The sequence below is a fragment of the Echinococcus granulosus genome (genome assembly GCF_000524195.1).
Source record: "Echinococcus granulosus chromosome Unknown EG_S00039, whole genome shotgun sequence".
In the NCBI taxonomy this organism is placed as follows: Eukaryota; Metazoa; Platyhelminthes; class Cestoda; order Cyclophyllidea; family Taeniidae; genus Echinococcus; species Echinococcus granulosus.
This window is the reverse complement of record NW_020170419.1, coordinates 129,541-145,377: the sequence shown is the minus strand read 5'-3', so window position 1 is coordinate 145,377 and position 15,837 is coordinate 129,541. Positions and strand designations below refer to the sequence as shown.

General features: G+C 43.4%; 2 protein-coding genes across 2 annotated transcripts in view; one reads left to right on the top strand and one right to left on the bottom strand. All coding sequences in view use genetic code 11, as the record gives it.

Annotated features, from left to right (window-relative positions):
* Positions 1–26: 26 nt before the first annotated feature.
* EGR_05359 (Ubiquitin hydrolase) lies at positions 27–10,753 on the bottom strand (the record flags this gene model as incomplete). The annotated part of the gene is made up of 18 exons (XM_024494608.1): positions 27–118; positions 210–378; positions 481–678; positions 1,062–1,433; positions 1,590–1,755; positions 1,941–2,365; positions 2,451–3,134; positions 3,599–3,699; positions 4,214–4,469; positions 5,310–5,476; positions 7,390–7,603; positions 7,795–7,900; positions 7,979–8,091; positions 8,761–8,818; positions 8,895–8,964; positions 9,842–9,953; positions 10,034–10,148; positions 10,626–10,753. 18 exons carry the CDS (start codon positions 10,751–10,753, stop codon positions 27–29), a joined length of 3,546 nt encoding a protein of 1,181 aa, XP_024350935.1.
* Positions 10,754–12,651: 1,898 nt separating this feature from the next.
* Positions 12,652–15,837, top strand: part of EGR_05358 (hypothetical protein) — a gene marked incomplete at both ends in the record, with an annotated part of 5,055 nt that continues 1,869 nt past the window's right edge. Inside the window, 6 exons of the mRNA XM_024494607.1 lie at positions 12,652–13,074; positions 13,262–13,409; positions 13,736–13,942; positions 14,198–14,272; positions 14,545–14,601; positions 15,484–15,590. Coding sequence (XP_024350934.1) covers positions 12,652–13,074; positions 13,262–13,409; positions 13,736–13,942; positions 14,198–14,272; positions 14,545–14,601; positions 15,484–15,590 — 1,017 coding nt within the window. The remainder of the gene's footprint in view (positions 13,075–13,261; positions 13,410–13,735; positions 13,943–14,197; positions 14,273–14,544; positions 14,602–15,483; positions 15,591–15,837) is intronic.

Sequence of the window (15,837 nt, the reverse complement as noted above, 5' to 3'; positions counted from 1 at the left end):
GGCGAAGCGTAGACAGTGGGAAGGGCTCAAGAGACGCCAGAAAGTGAGGAATTTTTTTCATCAGGTGACCAGTAGTCCAATAACCGTGTTCCCTTGAATCCCGTCTCCACTTGACGATCTACAAAAGCAGAAATCGAAAGAATGCTAGCAACCAAGTCCGACATCACTATTGGGACCTCAAATACAGATGAATCCGTTGAATTTCGCACCAGCGGGCGAGAACGAGTTATTGGCACTGCTTGATGGAGTGGTGGGTGGTTTTTTCGAGGCCTCAGCGATGGCTTCCGAGTTGGGTGTGTCGATCCAGACGAGGAGGCGAGTTTCCGGTCGAATTCCCAGTTGGTAGAGGCTGCTCGTGTTATCCGTCAACTCCACCCCCTAAAACAATAATGAATTTTGCAAGGTAGCCTCTACTGATATCAATTTCAGTAGACACGGCTTTTTCATAAACAGCCGCCACCAACAAAGGGAGTGACCCACATCGAGCAGGATGTGTTGATCATACGGCGCTGCACCAACGACATTGATGAGTTGGACCCGCAAGTCAATCAGCTTGGTGAAACTGTTCACGCGAAGAATGCTGTCCTCACGACTAACACGCCTTCGCTGGGAGCGCCGCACCACGGCGGCGTTTGCAGATGTCGCCTCCCTCGTTGGGGATTGAATGGACGATGTCGTCTGATGGGGAAGGAAAAAATCAGTTACGAAAAATTATACGCTCTAATGTAATAAATCTGTGCCCATCATCTGAAGTCGCTAATGCCTATGAATTCAGCCGGTAGAAGACGTTCCAATGTGCCTAACATGGTTTATATGACCCGGCAAATACTACTGATGGATGAAATAAATAGGCAGCTCAAATTGATGCCAAGACGTGAAAAGCATTTTCTAGGAGTCGAACCGGTAGCAGCAATAATGGCTACTGCATAATATAAGTTAAGAGTGAGAGCATACTAGTGAAAATCAAAATAAGCAGATTAGGTAATTCGAGGACAATATATAGGAATAGAAACGATCAGTCAGGACGGGCAATTTAAGTAGTAAGTGGAAATCCAACCTACCTGTTCCAATGAGGTAGAGGAGGCAGGAGACGTGGAGTTGAAAGCTAAAGCCTCAGCCGGTCCTGCCACCTGGCGAATAAAAATGCGGGCGGCAACGAAGTTGCATCGCCGTTGTTGCACCAGAGCGTAGCACTCATCGCAGACCTCCGGTGAGCCTACAAGAGAGAACCGCTGTTGCTTTGGCAATGCTGCCGTCCCCGTCTCATCGTCCTGATCCATCCCCTCCTGCTTTTCATCGTTTGGCAACGCGACCAAACGCAGTGGACGATGGTCAGAAGTGACGGAGTAGAATTGGCTCATAGCATGCCATTCGTAGGAGGAGAGGGGATAGACCAAATTATCTTCCAGAAGTTCGTTCCAGGGCATTTGAAGCTGTATGCAGGCGGAGGGTAAGGAATCATTTCCGGTGAAAACAACAAAAAATCGTACTCTGGTGTTTCGGACTTTTGCTATGTCGTGATTACTACCAGTCTTAAGCAATAAGGAGGGAACCCTTCATTTAGTAAAATGGCAAGTGGCTGAACTCACGCATTCATGGATGCAGAGCACTCCCGCTGCCTCCAGACCAGAGGGCAGTTCAACAGGGGGCGCGATGGCGGCAGGCAGTCGTAGATAGCGGCGCCACTGCTGTATAAATTCTGTTGGCACAAGGTAGATGGATCGGTTGCCTTCATTGGCTTCTGCCAATTCCGTTCTAACAGGAGAGCAAATCAATACGCAGGTTGATGCTACTTATATGGAGTATTAAGTAGGCAATGCAAAAAGTTAATACCTACGAATTATAGTGAACTGGACGTGAACTAAGAGAAGATTGTCTCTCACATACCATACTACTTAAATGACCACATGAGGAGATAATAGCCCCGCCGGAAACCTTACTCAACACCGGTGATTAGCCCGTCCAACTGCCTTTGTGAAGACCCAGAAGTGAGAGCCGTTAGGATCCCCGATAAAGCCTCTCGTTCGTTCTGCGCTCTAGCGAGTAAATTCTCCTTGACATCAGCACACTGAAGACATGGGGAGAGATCACAGCAGTCGCTGGGATATTCCGGTATGGTAGCCGTTGCAGTAGAATTGGGCAGGGTAAACAGGGCCACTATTCGATGCCACAGGGAAGGCGGAAGACAACGAATGTTGTCCGCCAACAGGTGATTGTGTGGACACACGGCGTCCTTGTTGAAATCCGTGGTAGGGGGACAGGAGGAAGCCTTAGCAGCAGCACAAAAATACGTCTGTGCAAAAGACCGCCAATTGGTGAATGATTTCATCCCGAGGAAGTACACTCGTGATGGAGAAGAGGAGACCTGAAAAAAAAAACATTTCCGCTGAATTTATTTAAGCAAATAGTTTGCATCTATAACAATTACCTACAATTTGACCTTCACATACAGCAGACTCAGCACCGGGGACAAGAGGCCAAACCCCACCTTTGCTAGCACGTCGCCACCGGCTGATGTCTTTGGTGAGAGCATTACACTCCTTATTGAAGCCTTTCACCGCCACTCGCCATCGGAGACAACCAATACAGGGGGAAAGAGCAGCGACCGCCTCTATCGAGGTGAAAGGCGAGGAAACGGAGTCGGGAGCGATCACTTCGCAGTTGTCGAGATCCAGAGAGAGGTTGAAACACAGCGATAAACCAGATCGCGACACTGCTCTGATGTGCTGCGAGTGGACGTTTGGTGAGATACGATTGTGTGTGCAGAAGAGCGGCAGGGCACCAACGAATTCACGAGCTTCAACAAAGACGTCTTTGTCGTGAGGTGGGAAGTGTAACTGGGGCGGTGGAAACTGAGGTTCGTTAAGCCACTCAGCTAACCACCACGTCGGAACGATGCAAATGTCATCGAGGTCAGCATCAGTGGAGTCTTCGGCATCGGGATCGTCACCAATTGAATCAACGACGTTGACAGTGCTGTTAACAACATCGTTGGCATCATCATTGCTGGTAACGGAGGAATTCGGCTTCCGGCGTTTCCGTGGAAGTAACTCCTTTCCCGTGACAGTGCGAAGATGTTCAAGAATGTAGCGCCGCAGAATTATCCGACCAAGTGTCAGCTGTTTCTGTTCAATCTAAAGGAAAAGATTAAGCATATCTTTCACATATGGATTTTGAATTTTCAAGAACGCCCTGGGCAACACCTGATACATGGAACAAAATGAAAGGAGTATCAACGTCCAGGACAAAGCGATGGCAGGTTGGCTGACTGTTCAGGGGAGTGACTACCGCAACTGTCTAGGTCGTCAATCACGCACAGACATACGACTAATCATCTTCCAAACGCTCACACCATTCAAATGTTATACTACTGCTGAGCAGTTGGACGTCCCAATACCGTACCGCATTCATTGATGGCTTTCGACATGTTGATCATTTCCATTTCCAAAATGCTTCAGAGATATCTCAAACGTTGCCTTGGAAAGCACTTTCTTCGAGCCTAGCAAAACCTAGATGAAATGAGCCAAATTCGTCCAACCGACACTGATAACAGAGTTGACAACTACAGAGAAAAGAGATAGCTGAAGAGGAGGTGTACCTTTTCCAGACGCCTGTTTAGGTTCTCCATCGTAAACACCACATTAGTCGCATCAACAACCCGACGAAGATGGTCCGGAACATCAACCTCCATCGCAGGACCTGAAAGGGAGAGGAAAGTACAAGCCGATAAGCAACATTTCGTACGACTGCTAGCAACCTAATTTAAAGGATTGGACTAAGAGTGTCTCAACTTGCAAGAAAAAAGGATGCACGGACGACAGAGCGTTTCGAAGTCCGTGTAGCTCAATAATGAGGTCATAGCATGGGTAGGTTTTGAAGCGACAAGGTCTTGTGTTATTGTCTAAGCAGGGGACTTTCTTCCGACTGTTTCATGACTCCTGGCTGCTTCCCAAGAACTCCTCATTGCACATCTTCGCGCTGTATCGTATTGGGTAGACAGGCTTCAATTCGGCCTTCTGCCATTTGTTGATCCCAACGTGTCACAACAAGCCAATGCCGACGAATGTAGGAACTCTCGCGGTCACATGACAAACGCATCAGATGTCAGGAAATTTGGTGGACATGGTTTTGTACTGAATGAAGAAGGGCTACGAGGCACTTCTATACAGAGGAGTACAAACTGACTCGAATATTACCATCAAGAGGAACTCACCATTATTCATCGGCGCGTCATCAGCCTCGACCAGACGGTAGAAGACCATGTAGGCGGAGGGTGAGACATGATAGACATTATCACCGTCCACATTGGCAGTGTTGTCATTTTCAACTGTATCGCTGTCGATTACCATTGGCGCTGGTTTACTCGATACAGAGGCGGGCTTCTTCGGAGTGGAACGGACACTTGTAGCACTGGTGGCAGTCGTGTTCACTTTAGAAAGGTCGAACTCGTCCACAGGAACGGTGAAGACCTACATAAATTCAGAGCAAACATTGCTGAAACAATTAACTACACCGACTCTTCAGTCGTTCCTGCTAACACCTCTCCAGCCCTTCTGTATACCGACAAAAAGTCTTTTCAAACCGAGAGACCTGATTACCTCTTCAGAGATGAATTGACAATCGTCGCAGTGGATCTTACGCCGACACTTTCCATGCAACTTGTCAAATTACCACTTGCCAGGAATTCTTTATTCATTCATGGCTATGGCTATGTGGACATCTAGAAGGCCTCTGCACTTAACACACCACTTCAATTCAGTACATTCACAAATAATTTGATGAGGGTGAACCTGCTACCCGTAGATGATTCGGCGCACCAGCCCACAGTACTCAGCACAATACACCACTTGACTTTTGCAAACCAATTCGCATAGAACACGCGTAGCTCTCGGCATCCACTCTGGCATACATCCGCTTTCTACCCCCCAATCCCCAGCGCATAGCTGACACAGTGGGTACTTAGCCCTAGGACACCAGTCGTTAAAGAAAAGGTAACCAGTCATTGCTCTTTATCTAATTTTAACAACTTCTAAAATGAGTGGAATAGCGTAAAATCTTGATGAACACCTTCAGAAGATTTAGAAACACATCCGATGAGGGGTTCTTAAAAATTAGCCACTCTGAACAAGCCTTTTACACATAAGGCAACGAAAAAATGAGTAATAAAACGCTTTGTCCTTCTAAATGTGACACTTCAAACTTCGAATGAAAGAAATTTAGCTTAATAAAAACCCCGAGACTACTCCAAGCTAAAAAATGACCTTCCCGGAGTTTCTTTTTCAACTGATGCAAAGGTTCTGTCAAATTACCCGCTCATCGTTGCAAACCTTCCAGAAGTCCTTGTCAGCATCGGAACAGCGTACTACAGCGATGTAGTGCCCAGAGGTTGAATAGCGCCCGAGGTGTAGGAGAACACCCGAGCAGCGATAAAGAAAACGCTTCTTTTCGTTGTTTTCGGTCGGACTGGATGGGTCTTCTAAAATGTTGAACTTGAAAATATAAAATTTGGATTCAAAGGCAATGAAACGATTACATCCAAGAGGCAGCGAGGTGCGAAATGGACGAGGCTAGGCGGAAAGAACAATTCAGCCATTGGAAGATTTCCAGGGTAAGTAGAAAACAGTTAAATCTTCCATTATGCAGCGGGAGGAATTGTCTATCTGCCGAAGGACAGCCAGTTATGGCTGAGATCTATCCACTCAAAACACCTCAAACATGTGCAAGGGAATTCCCCTTGATAAGCAAGCATTTCCCTTAAATGAGTCGAAGGGAAACCCTATTCCTTTTCGTACAAGCCAACGCAAAATCTCACTACCTTACACGAAATTGGGCAAAACTTGCCCGCGAAAAGGTAGGGAGTTATTGCCACACCTCATCCTCTCTGTTCCTCTGATAGTGTTTTCCCAGAGGGGGATCCTCACCCCTTTTCGGCATTGGACAATCACATGCAACACTTGATAGAAGTATCACGACTCTTGAACCTCTTTCACGAATAGAGAAAAACATTATTCCAAGACGGCGGAGAACAGATTTAGTGAGTGGGAATAGATTTCCAACATCAGAAGGCACAAACCAGTAACAGGAACAGAGGTAGAAAAAAGTTGTCCGGTAATTGGAGTGCAAATCTTCTGGAAGATGGAATAAATCGCCTGTAGTAGGTGCCACTACCTTGCAAGTTAAAAAATGTCCTAGCAAAAAGTTGATTGGTTAAGCGAAGGTCAACTGCAATTACATCAACCAATCGAATTTCGATGGGAAAGCGGTTCCAGCTCTTTAACACTGATGATTTACACTTCTAACCTTAAGGAATTTATGCGAGGTGCGAAACGACTTCCAACCAAAAAAGCTCGGCGGGAACAAGCGCCGCTCAAGGATCCGGATTCAAACTAATTGTTTTCTTAACAATGCGGAAGAAACGAGTGCCAATTGTACCTCCAGTAATGTTGAATAGTAAAAGGGAGTCCCCTTTGCCTTTTATTGCACCAAAGTGGCACGTGTTATACTACTTATTCACAGTCAGTTTCAGTGGTTTGATCAATTTTTGCGGTTAACAGCTAGACTTAATAAAACGATTTCGAGAGATAGCCAATTACACGGGCGCTGAACACTTAGATCTCTTTTTTGTTGCTCCATTAGTCAAGACACGGCAGGATATACATAAATTAATATTTTGGGAGAAAATACCTCCTTAGCTCTCACACAAAAAAGCTTCCAATCTGAAACCCACGACACGTGATGGAAGACAAGCCCCGTTCAAACCACCTCAACTTCTCATCACGGTGACTTGGAGACCGCATTTCAGCGCGGCAGTCGCCAAATAATTCAAAATAAACGAAGAAGATCAGGCTAGGTCTCTTCGATAGCTTCTTTTCAAAACGACACAGTTGTCAAGTTTGGGAAGTACTGAGGGTTTTCCTGAGTGTGTCAACAAGATAATTCTTCTCCTCCCCATACTTCATGCTCGCAACCTGGCCCACAGCCTCGATAGGTAGCCATGTGAACAGTCAGACGCATCCGTGACACCTCATCGAGGCATGTCTTACCGTTGTAACATTGTGCAAAAGACTAACCCTTCCTGGCAAAGATTAACAGTGAAAATTCGCTAATACGGATATTTCCAATTTTGATACTATCGCACCCTGGATAGCCAGACAATGAGGCAGGATGTTTGGAGATAGCTCAAGGACAGTGATAAATCTCCCTGTGTCCAACGTTGATCTAATTGAATAAATGTGAACGGGAACTACGTGAAAAAGCATATCCAGTTACATCTCGATGAAAATTTGCCTTAAAAGTCTCGGAGTGACTTGGATGCCCCTCATGTAGTTTCCACCCTTCTACTTTTTACCAAAAAAATTGCATTTTCTTTATAGTTCAAGTCTCACCAACCCGGCGAGATGTAGGGTGTCATATCGAGGAGATCAGGAAGACGGACTGGAGCCGCCTGCTTCACCCGTCGGCCAAGACGCTGATCGTAGTTGAAGCGAAGGAGTTGGATGCACAGCATCAGTGGTGTCGCCGTGATGCGCACTCGTCGTGACCCGTCCCGCTTCGTGGCGCACTGCGGACAGGCGTACTGATTGTCGCCCGTTAGTTCCTCCTCCTGCAACCATCATCCACTTGTGGAGATAAAGCAATATCATTCGACAAAGCAGCGTTTATAGTTAATCCCCAATGAATGAATTTTAGGCATATCCCCTCCTGTCTCTAACATTGGTCCGCAGCCCTTGCGCATATTTACATTAAAGCTAATGCAAGATATGAAATATTCAATGACTATTAGTCAAAACCTACAGCAAGATATTTCTGGATGTATTCTTCAAGGCGGCCCGTGGCGACCTTGATATCGAGTTCAAGGAATTGTGAGGGAAGTCGAGACACAAATCCACATATCTGGCAGCTATGAAGAGTGGAAGGAGGGAAGGTATAAAGTTCTAGGGCGATAACGGAATGGCAAAGAGAGAAGGACAAAAGTTACCGAGTCTCGTAGACACAGGAGCCCTGGAAAAGATCGCGGATGACTGTTTGACCGACGGAGGAGAAGCGAGTCTCAAGGAGGCTCATAAACAGGCTGTGGAATTCTGGCGCATCCTACAGTTTTCAAGAGAAAGAAAATTTTTAGTAATCCAAACTCCGTATTAAAAAGGGAAACGTAGAGGTTTGTTGACAAGGTATACTGCACGTGCCTTACAATAAAATCAAGTGATTAAAAAATTCTCGCGCGGTATTCGGTGTGGCTCGCCAAACGCCCTTGGTTGTATGTACACATTCTAAAAAGCTTGTACGGGCTTACACACTCTTTGAGAAAAGAGTTTTACTCGATTCCAAAGCCGCAGGAGCTTATTCTACACCTCGCCGCAAGGCATTTGGAGATGTTGCGAACTGCGATAACACAGGGCACCATTTGGATACGTTTTCAAAGAAAAAGGCCCAGTTCGGCAACGACTAAGTCAAGGAAAGGCACATCAAGCCGCATTATAGATTAAAGCAATTGTCGCTTAACGTGCTAAGAAAGAAAGGTTCCACCAACCCACGTAGTTCACGCTACGTTTTTGTTCCGTTTCTAGGGCTAAAAGTGGAATTGGCAGACTTTTGTTGCCTAGAGAAGGGATTACAATCACTACGGTGCTGTAAGGGACTCGTCAAGGTATAGGTGTTTACAGTAAAGTTAATTCTTTCGGAATAAATAAACCACTGTCCCTCCTACCCGATCCGATTTAGTCAATCAAATCGGCCAAAAGACAGGGAAACAACTCCTACCTGTTGATCACGCTCTGAGAGATGCAGCGCTTCAATCAAACCGCCGGGATCAACAAGACTAAAGGAAACAAGGAGAATACACGTGGGTAGGTGGATAAAAGAAATGGACTTACTTGAAATAACTAGCCACTCACCCCTCACGACTGAGTTGCATTTGGCTGAAGATCAACTGTAACTGCTCGACCACGCCCTCGGGGAAGGATTCTACGGAGGAGAAAGAGACGTGAATTTAAGGATACTAATTTCCCCAACCACAAATACATCAGTGAATCTAACCAGATACCGGGGAATACATCCTACTTTTATCAGTAATCATTAACTAATCTCGACTCAATTAATGACGGCGCCAGGGTGGACCCATATTTGATTGCAAGATGCTTTTACCCTATCAAAGAAAAGACGTTATTAGTTATGTACTTGTACTTGTACGTAATGTACTTGCACGTGTCCTTAGCACGATTTACTTTGAAATGAATTTAATCTATTCGCATATTCTTTAGAAAACACTTATTACCGTCAGGATGTGCGCTTTTCTCATTGTCACCAATTGTCTGAAGCATATGCGCGCTAAAAAGCCCGTGACTGCCACAACTTCTACATTTATATATGGTTTTCCGACAAGCCCCGCCCGTTTTAGCCAACTATTTATGAGGTTCCACCGACAAAATGTCCAACTTTTCATCCAGGTTGGAAACACATTTATCCAACTGCAATGACAATGAGGTTGCCAGACACGAGTAAGTGAACGATCCAGACAGACAAAACATGGAGCAATGCTAAGAATGCAAATGGAAACTTTATGCAACCTGTTCAGGGAGGCGTGGAAGGAAGCAAAGATCAGTAACTGAAGAGAAGTAATTAGACGTAGGTCAACTCAGCCGTACGCTCATCCGACTTGACTTCATATAACGAGTTTTACTAAGCAGCATTCATCACTACAAACCCTTACAGAGTGGCTAGGAATCACGCGCTGTGGCTATCACGTACATGATGCATTTCTGTGAGGTACATTATTCAACCATGCACAAAGTTAGAAGATCGCAGTAGACTATTAAAAATAAGAGAATAAAAAGAAACCTACGATTATAAGGCAATTGGTAGATGGCTTGGCGAAGCTCAGCAAAGTGGAAGTAGATCTGAAGAAAAGCATTAAGGTAACAGGTGCTTCCGTAGTTTCGAAGGCCGCTGCGATTCTGTTAAGCCAGAGAGGGTCCATTTTCAAATTGGGAAAAAATTTTTGGACGAAAAGAGGAGAAGCAGTTCAAGGTCTTACTAATACGATGTCATTTACGTTATCCGAGAATTCCTCAACATCTTCTGATGGAATTGTGACTTCTTCTGCGTCAGTAATGTGGTTCAGACATCGTGTATTCCCTTTGCACATGGAACTGTGAGTACGGAAATAGGAACGGATAATTTTCTTAAATCTTGTTAAATCTCAAACGAATGATTTTGCCCAAATAATGCAAGAATAACGGTACTATAAAAGACATGTAATATCGTTTGGATGAAAAGAGACAGATGCTCGTTTCTACGAGATAATACGAAATGCGAATGAGTAAAAGGCGCCCTACAAATTTGAGTGAAGGTAGATTCGACCCCAAAAATTGCAGGTACTTCTAACAGGTACTACAGATGAGATATATAATTAAAAAACTGTCAAAATAAAATTCGTCAAAAACAACCTAATGATCGTACACCATAAGATAATAAAGAGAATACAGCTCATCGCCAAAAATTAACACATCGCTATAGATTTATAGATCTCCACTCAAAAATATCCAAAAAGAGAGCAGAAAAGGGTGTTTTTAGTGGAAAGCATAAGTCTAAACGCCGAAATTGAGAAGAGAATTAAACAGGCAAACCGGCAGGCGTCGAGGGGACATGCTTGGTCTTCCAGTCGGTAGAACTTCTTTAAATGGGCTAAAGTAACCTCATCTGGATTGCTGAGTTGTGACAAGCATTCCCATCGTCTATCCAATTTCCGCCCCATAACTCAGTTCCCAGTCAGCCGAGCAACATTAGCCAAAACAAGGCGGTATTCCAAAATATCCAATCAATGGCCCCGTTGTCGTATAATGCGTTTTTCAGTCGCCGTGTAACCTTGAGAATCCTTAAAATATTGAATGATCCTCCTAAAATTGTCCGCATTGGTAATGGAATGCCTATGAGCTAAACCTTATATTTGATTTAACAAGCTTTAACAGTGTGGTCGGAACGGATTAAAAATGCACCTTCTCAAACATAGTGGAAGGATTATTTGGAAAGTTGTGGCGCCAAGTTAAATAAAGCTAAGAAAGCACACCTTGGCTTCAACACATTATCTCAAATGATAAATATGCTGCAAATGCCCTAAAAGTAAAGGCTTAAAAACGAAATCACGTCAAAGCAGAATACGGCAATAATATACAGAATTTGCGTGCGCCCAGAAAGAGGTTGGTTTTTTGCATAAGTCTAGCAAGTTTACCAAGATAAGTCTGGGACTCGCACTCAATACAAAAAATTAAAAGGACTTGAACCAGTTACGGCACGACCTCCCTATTTTCCCCCTCCCTAGCCCTCATACTCTTTAGAAATGACAAGACTGATTGGGTTTGGGAACTTTTATTTTCTAGCGTCAATAGGGGACGGTCTGGGGAATGTTGACTGCTCCTAAATCACAAGGCACTATTTAAACATCCGTTTTTTATTTGAGAAACACATTTAAACAACGTAGGTATTTCACTAGTACTGCAGGGAACATATCATTGATCTACAGAAGGGGTGAGAGGGCATGTTGACCAAAAACACAGTCTGTCAGGGCTTAAGCGCTAAAAACCTCATACATAGAGTAAAAAATATAGCAGCATACCATTAAGCAAGTTAAGGAACTCCTTAGGATCAGGCATATTTTCAATCCATATCTTTTTTCTGCAAAAAAAACGTCATCTAACGGCCCTATCCTTTTCAAGCTTCTACAACTTTCCTTCGCCGTCTGACTAATGTAATTATTTTATACTTTTTACCATTGCACAGCTACGCATTGATTCATAGTTTGATTACCTTTTTGTTTATCCTTTTGGACACATTATTCCCTGTATGTTTCAATTCAGCCACCTGGACTATGACAGTAATTCCTTGGTCCTTGCTTAGGCTGGTTACATATTTTATACCTCGCAGCTTTACACATGGCATGTACAGAATAAGTTCCACGTACAATTATTCATTTACGTAAGCCAAAAAAGTCACCTATCATAATAAAGGGATTTTTTGTCAATAGTTCACAGGTGCCTTATTTCCATATTGAATATTTTAGTAAACTTTGATTATGATGGTAGGAAATCTAGAGCTTTTTGAGTTCTTGCTCAAGTGCACAAAACTTCCCTGAAGAAGGAGAAGATATGATATCTAGTCAGGATATGAGTATCTGGCCTACACTCGAGCCTTAGGGCCTCTGGAACGGTCCAGATGCCAGGCGGATAAGTGAATTTACAATGGCGAAGCACTAAGAAGACCGCTATCGAAATCAGGAACCAACAACCAACTTAAGTATTGCAAACACTGTCACAGAAATGTTTTACTTTCAAAAGTTTTAGACAGAGTTATTCAGTCTGCACTCTTGATGTATTATATATTTGTAATTATCACATATTTCGCACCAAGTTTTCACAGGTAGATGTGAAACATATGCAGCTTACTTCACAACTCCTTAGGGTAATTTTTAATTTTCACAATTCTTCAAAGCATTTTTTAACAGTTTATTCTGAGACCTTATGACCTTTAAGTTTGTTTTGTTTCTCTAACGTGCTATTAACTGATAAAGGCACTATTCCATACGTCGTCGCATTTATTAGCGGCGCTTGAGGCTGTCTACGTGTAGTGTTTTTTGGACCCAGAGCTCGTGTTTCCCAAATGGTCGATTCAAGCGTATGCGTAGTTGTCAAAAACTCGCACTTAAACGAAACACATTTTATTAATAATGTCGACGCCTCCACACATTTTCACGACTTGTTATTAAACTACTGCAGAAATCATCGCTTGGACTTCAAACGTTTCGTATTTCTTATTCCCTGTGAGGAATTTCACCAACAAGCCTTCTCCTGGAGGGTCGCTTCTCCATCAACACGAATATCAGAGTGTCTTTTTAATTCAAAAATTGCGTCATTTTCTAATTCATTCATTCCTGAGGAACGCCGACTCTATGTACAATGTGTTCCCAAACAAGATGTTTCACAGTTTGTTTCCTGGAACAATTGTCTATCAAGCAAGTTTTCAAAATCTTCCAGAGTTCACTCCGAAATCACAAAGTCGTCGGTACCACACCGCATCGGCAGGGTAAGATTTACCTTATTTCATGTCTTTGGATTTTTAACGGGTAAACACCACTTCTAAATAGCTTTGTTCGGATTTTCAAACGCGATGTTGATTTGCTAACCCCTGCTTTTCGTATTTTTTATACGAAAATGAATTGGTTTGCGCCTTGTGTCCAATCTGTGTTACAGATTTATGTCACTTTTTATAGAAAAAGAGGAAGGCACCCGATGCACCACCCCCTAGATTAAACCAAAGTCATAAGGGCTCTTATGCGTCGGATGATTACACTCAACTTAGCCAACAGGATAGCGCTATCGGCACGGAATTTGGAGGTGTAAATTACCGACTTTCATCAGGTAAGAATGTGAAGATGATGATGGATTTATATCACTCTTAAAAACACTGTCTGGTATTTCACTCCTTTCTTTAGTAAAGCCCCCCTAATTTCCCATTGATAACTGGCTGAGGATCGACTCCGAAGACTGACTGATATACTGAATGTCCCTAATTTTCTTTATAAACCTAAAGGCCTTTAAAAATGGTGCTGGCACGATGGAGTTGGCATCTACTCCAATGTTAGGTAGTCAGTTATATTGGCGTATGAATAAACCTTAAGGTTCGGTTTTGGCTCTCTGTTAATGCCCTCCTACGTCACTACTGAGCGATCTTTCGTGTTGTGTAGAAAACCTCTCACAGACCAGTTCTCAATGGAGCATAGATGAGGATCATCTGTTGACAACCTCATTCTCAGCGATAACCATAAAATCAGGGGAGAATGTTTTTGAAGAAGCCTCCATCTCGGAGAATTTTTTCACACCAAAAGCACCTACGCCGAATCGGGTTGGGAATGAATTTGTTTCCGGCTCCTTGGCAAAGAAATCCCAGAGAGGTTAGCATTGCCTTTTATTCTTTAAATCTACTCGAGGTATTTATTTAAATGCCAGGGCCGTGCAAATATCACCTGCCCACTCCCACACTCACGAGTGACTTAGGCGAAAATTGCTCATTTTCCTTCAAAACGATTCTACTTTTTAATTCTCTTCGTATAATCTATCCAAACCTTTTGACCGCATACAATGTGAGTAATGAATGCTTAAAATGTTATGTAAGGAGTTAAAATTTCCCTTTATTTGGTGATTTACAGCACCAAGTCTGCCCTCCCTTACGGTGGTAAAAGAAGTTGCTCCTCGTGTCACGGAGGAACGTTCATCAAGCGATAGTAGGTGATCCTATCAACAGCATTATTGTATAAATAGTTTATTCTAAGCAGGAATGCAATATTCAAAGGGCTAAAAGTGATTTTCACAGCAGCATCCTGTTGTGTTCTCACTTGAAAAAAAGGTGGCGTCGAAGTCACAATGCCACCATTAGATGAGTAGAGTCGATTTTTGGCCCTGAATTTGTGAACCCATGAGAGAAGATACTCCTCCACGGAACAATTTCTCTTTCTTTGTTCCAATAGCTAGGCTTCCTTTTTTCTTTTTCTTCTAGAAAATTCGGTTGATACTAATTGTATCGTGCGAGGGGATGAACAAATAAGAAATTTAGGTACGTTCATCTGCAGTCAAACTTTGTTTACGTAGTAATGGCCTAGACTTTGGACGACCTCTTAGACCAAATAAATTTGTGTTATTGCCATCACCGTCTGTCACATCATTTGCAATCATAAAGCATTACCCTTTCTAGGAGCACAAGAGTGCTAAAGCCAACTTTCTTGCGTTGTGGAGCCACTCAGAGCATTCGGTTGGAAAACGACCGAAAGGCACTACAATTAATCGCCCAAAAGTGTCATTTCTAAGCTCTTTAATTTAGATATCTTGATTCCCCACATCGACAGCCGTTCGTGTTGGTAGGGGAGAAGTTGTCTTCATGGTGCTTTTTTAGCATGACAGCTTTGACACAGGAGTTATGACCGACTCAGAAAACTCGTCACCAGCTTCAAAGTGGGTACTTTTGAAGCTACATCCCCTTCACCCCTACCAGCACTATTCACATACATCACCGCATGGCTGATACAGACTATGCCAGTAGATAATGTCGTTACCATAATTTCACACATCCTAGTCAGCTATGACCCAATTAATTCAGGCGGGTGTAACACTTACGCCTGGGAATCCTACGATCCGGTGGAAATATTAGGTCAACAAGTGGGTGTTTCAGACTAAAAGAAGGTCATTTGGATCTCGTTTCTTTGTTTTTTTTCGCCAAGACCTGTCTTTAAGAGGAAAAAAGCTCTTATTCACCGCAGTGGTGAATTCGAGACGGCAGGGATGCAACTTCTGCGTTTCTTTAATTCCTCATTAGATGTGGAGTGGAAAATTGAGTGGGCAACGAATATTTATTCCCCTTCTTTTTCCTCTCATTTCGTGTCTCCTAACTAATAAATTAAATTATGACTGATGGATTTCTTATGTAATTATTGCTTTCAAGAAATTCCTCCTGTCAAAGCTACCCAGGAAAGTGCTCCTCTAGGCGCTGCCCAACACTCCTCCCATACGGCAGCATCAACACCAGCTCTAGCATCTGCTACACGAAAGGTGGGTTTCATTTAGGCCTTTAAAGATTGACATTTTCGTTTGAATGAGTGCGGAAAGATTAAGTCGTCCTTCCTCCTCATCAATATGCTATTGACCTTGAAGATGACCAATTGGATAGGTCCTTCAATGTAGTAGACGGTGCTCATCAAACTAAACTGTTTTTGTCTAGAGGGCCCCGGATATCTCAAAGATTCTTCCTAAAAATGAACTCACGGATGGTCATTCTCCAGAAGTCATGTGGGGGTGT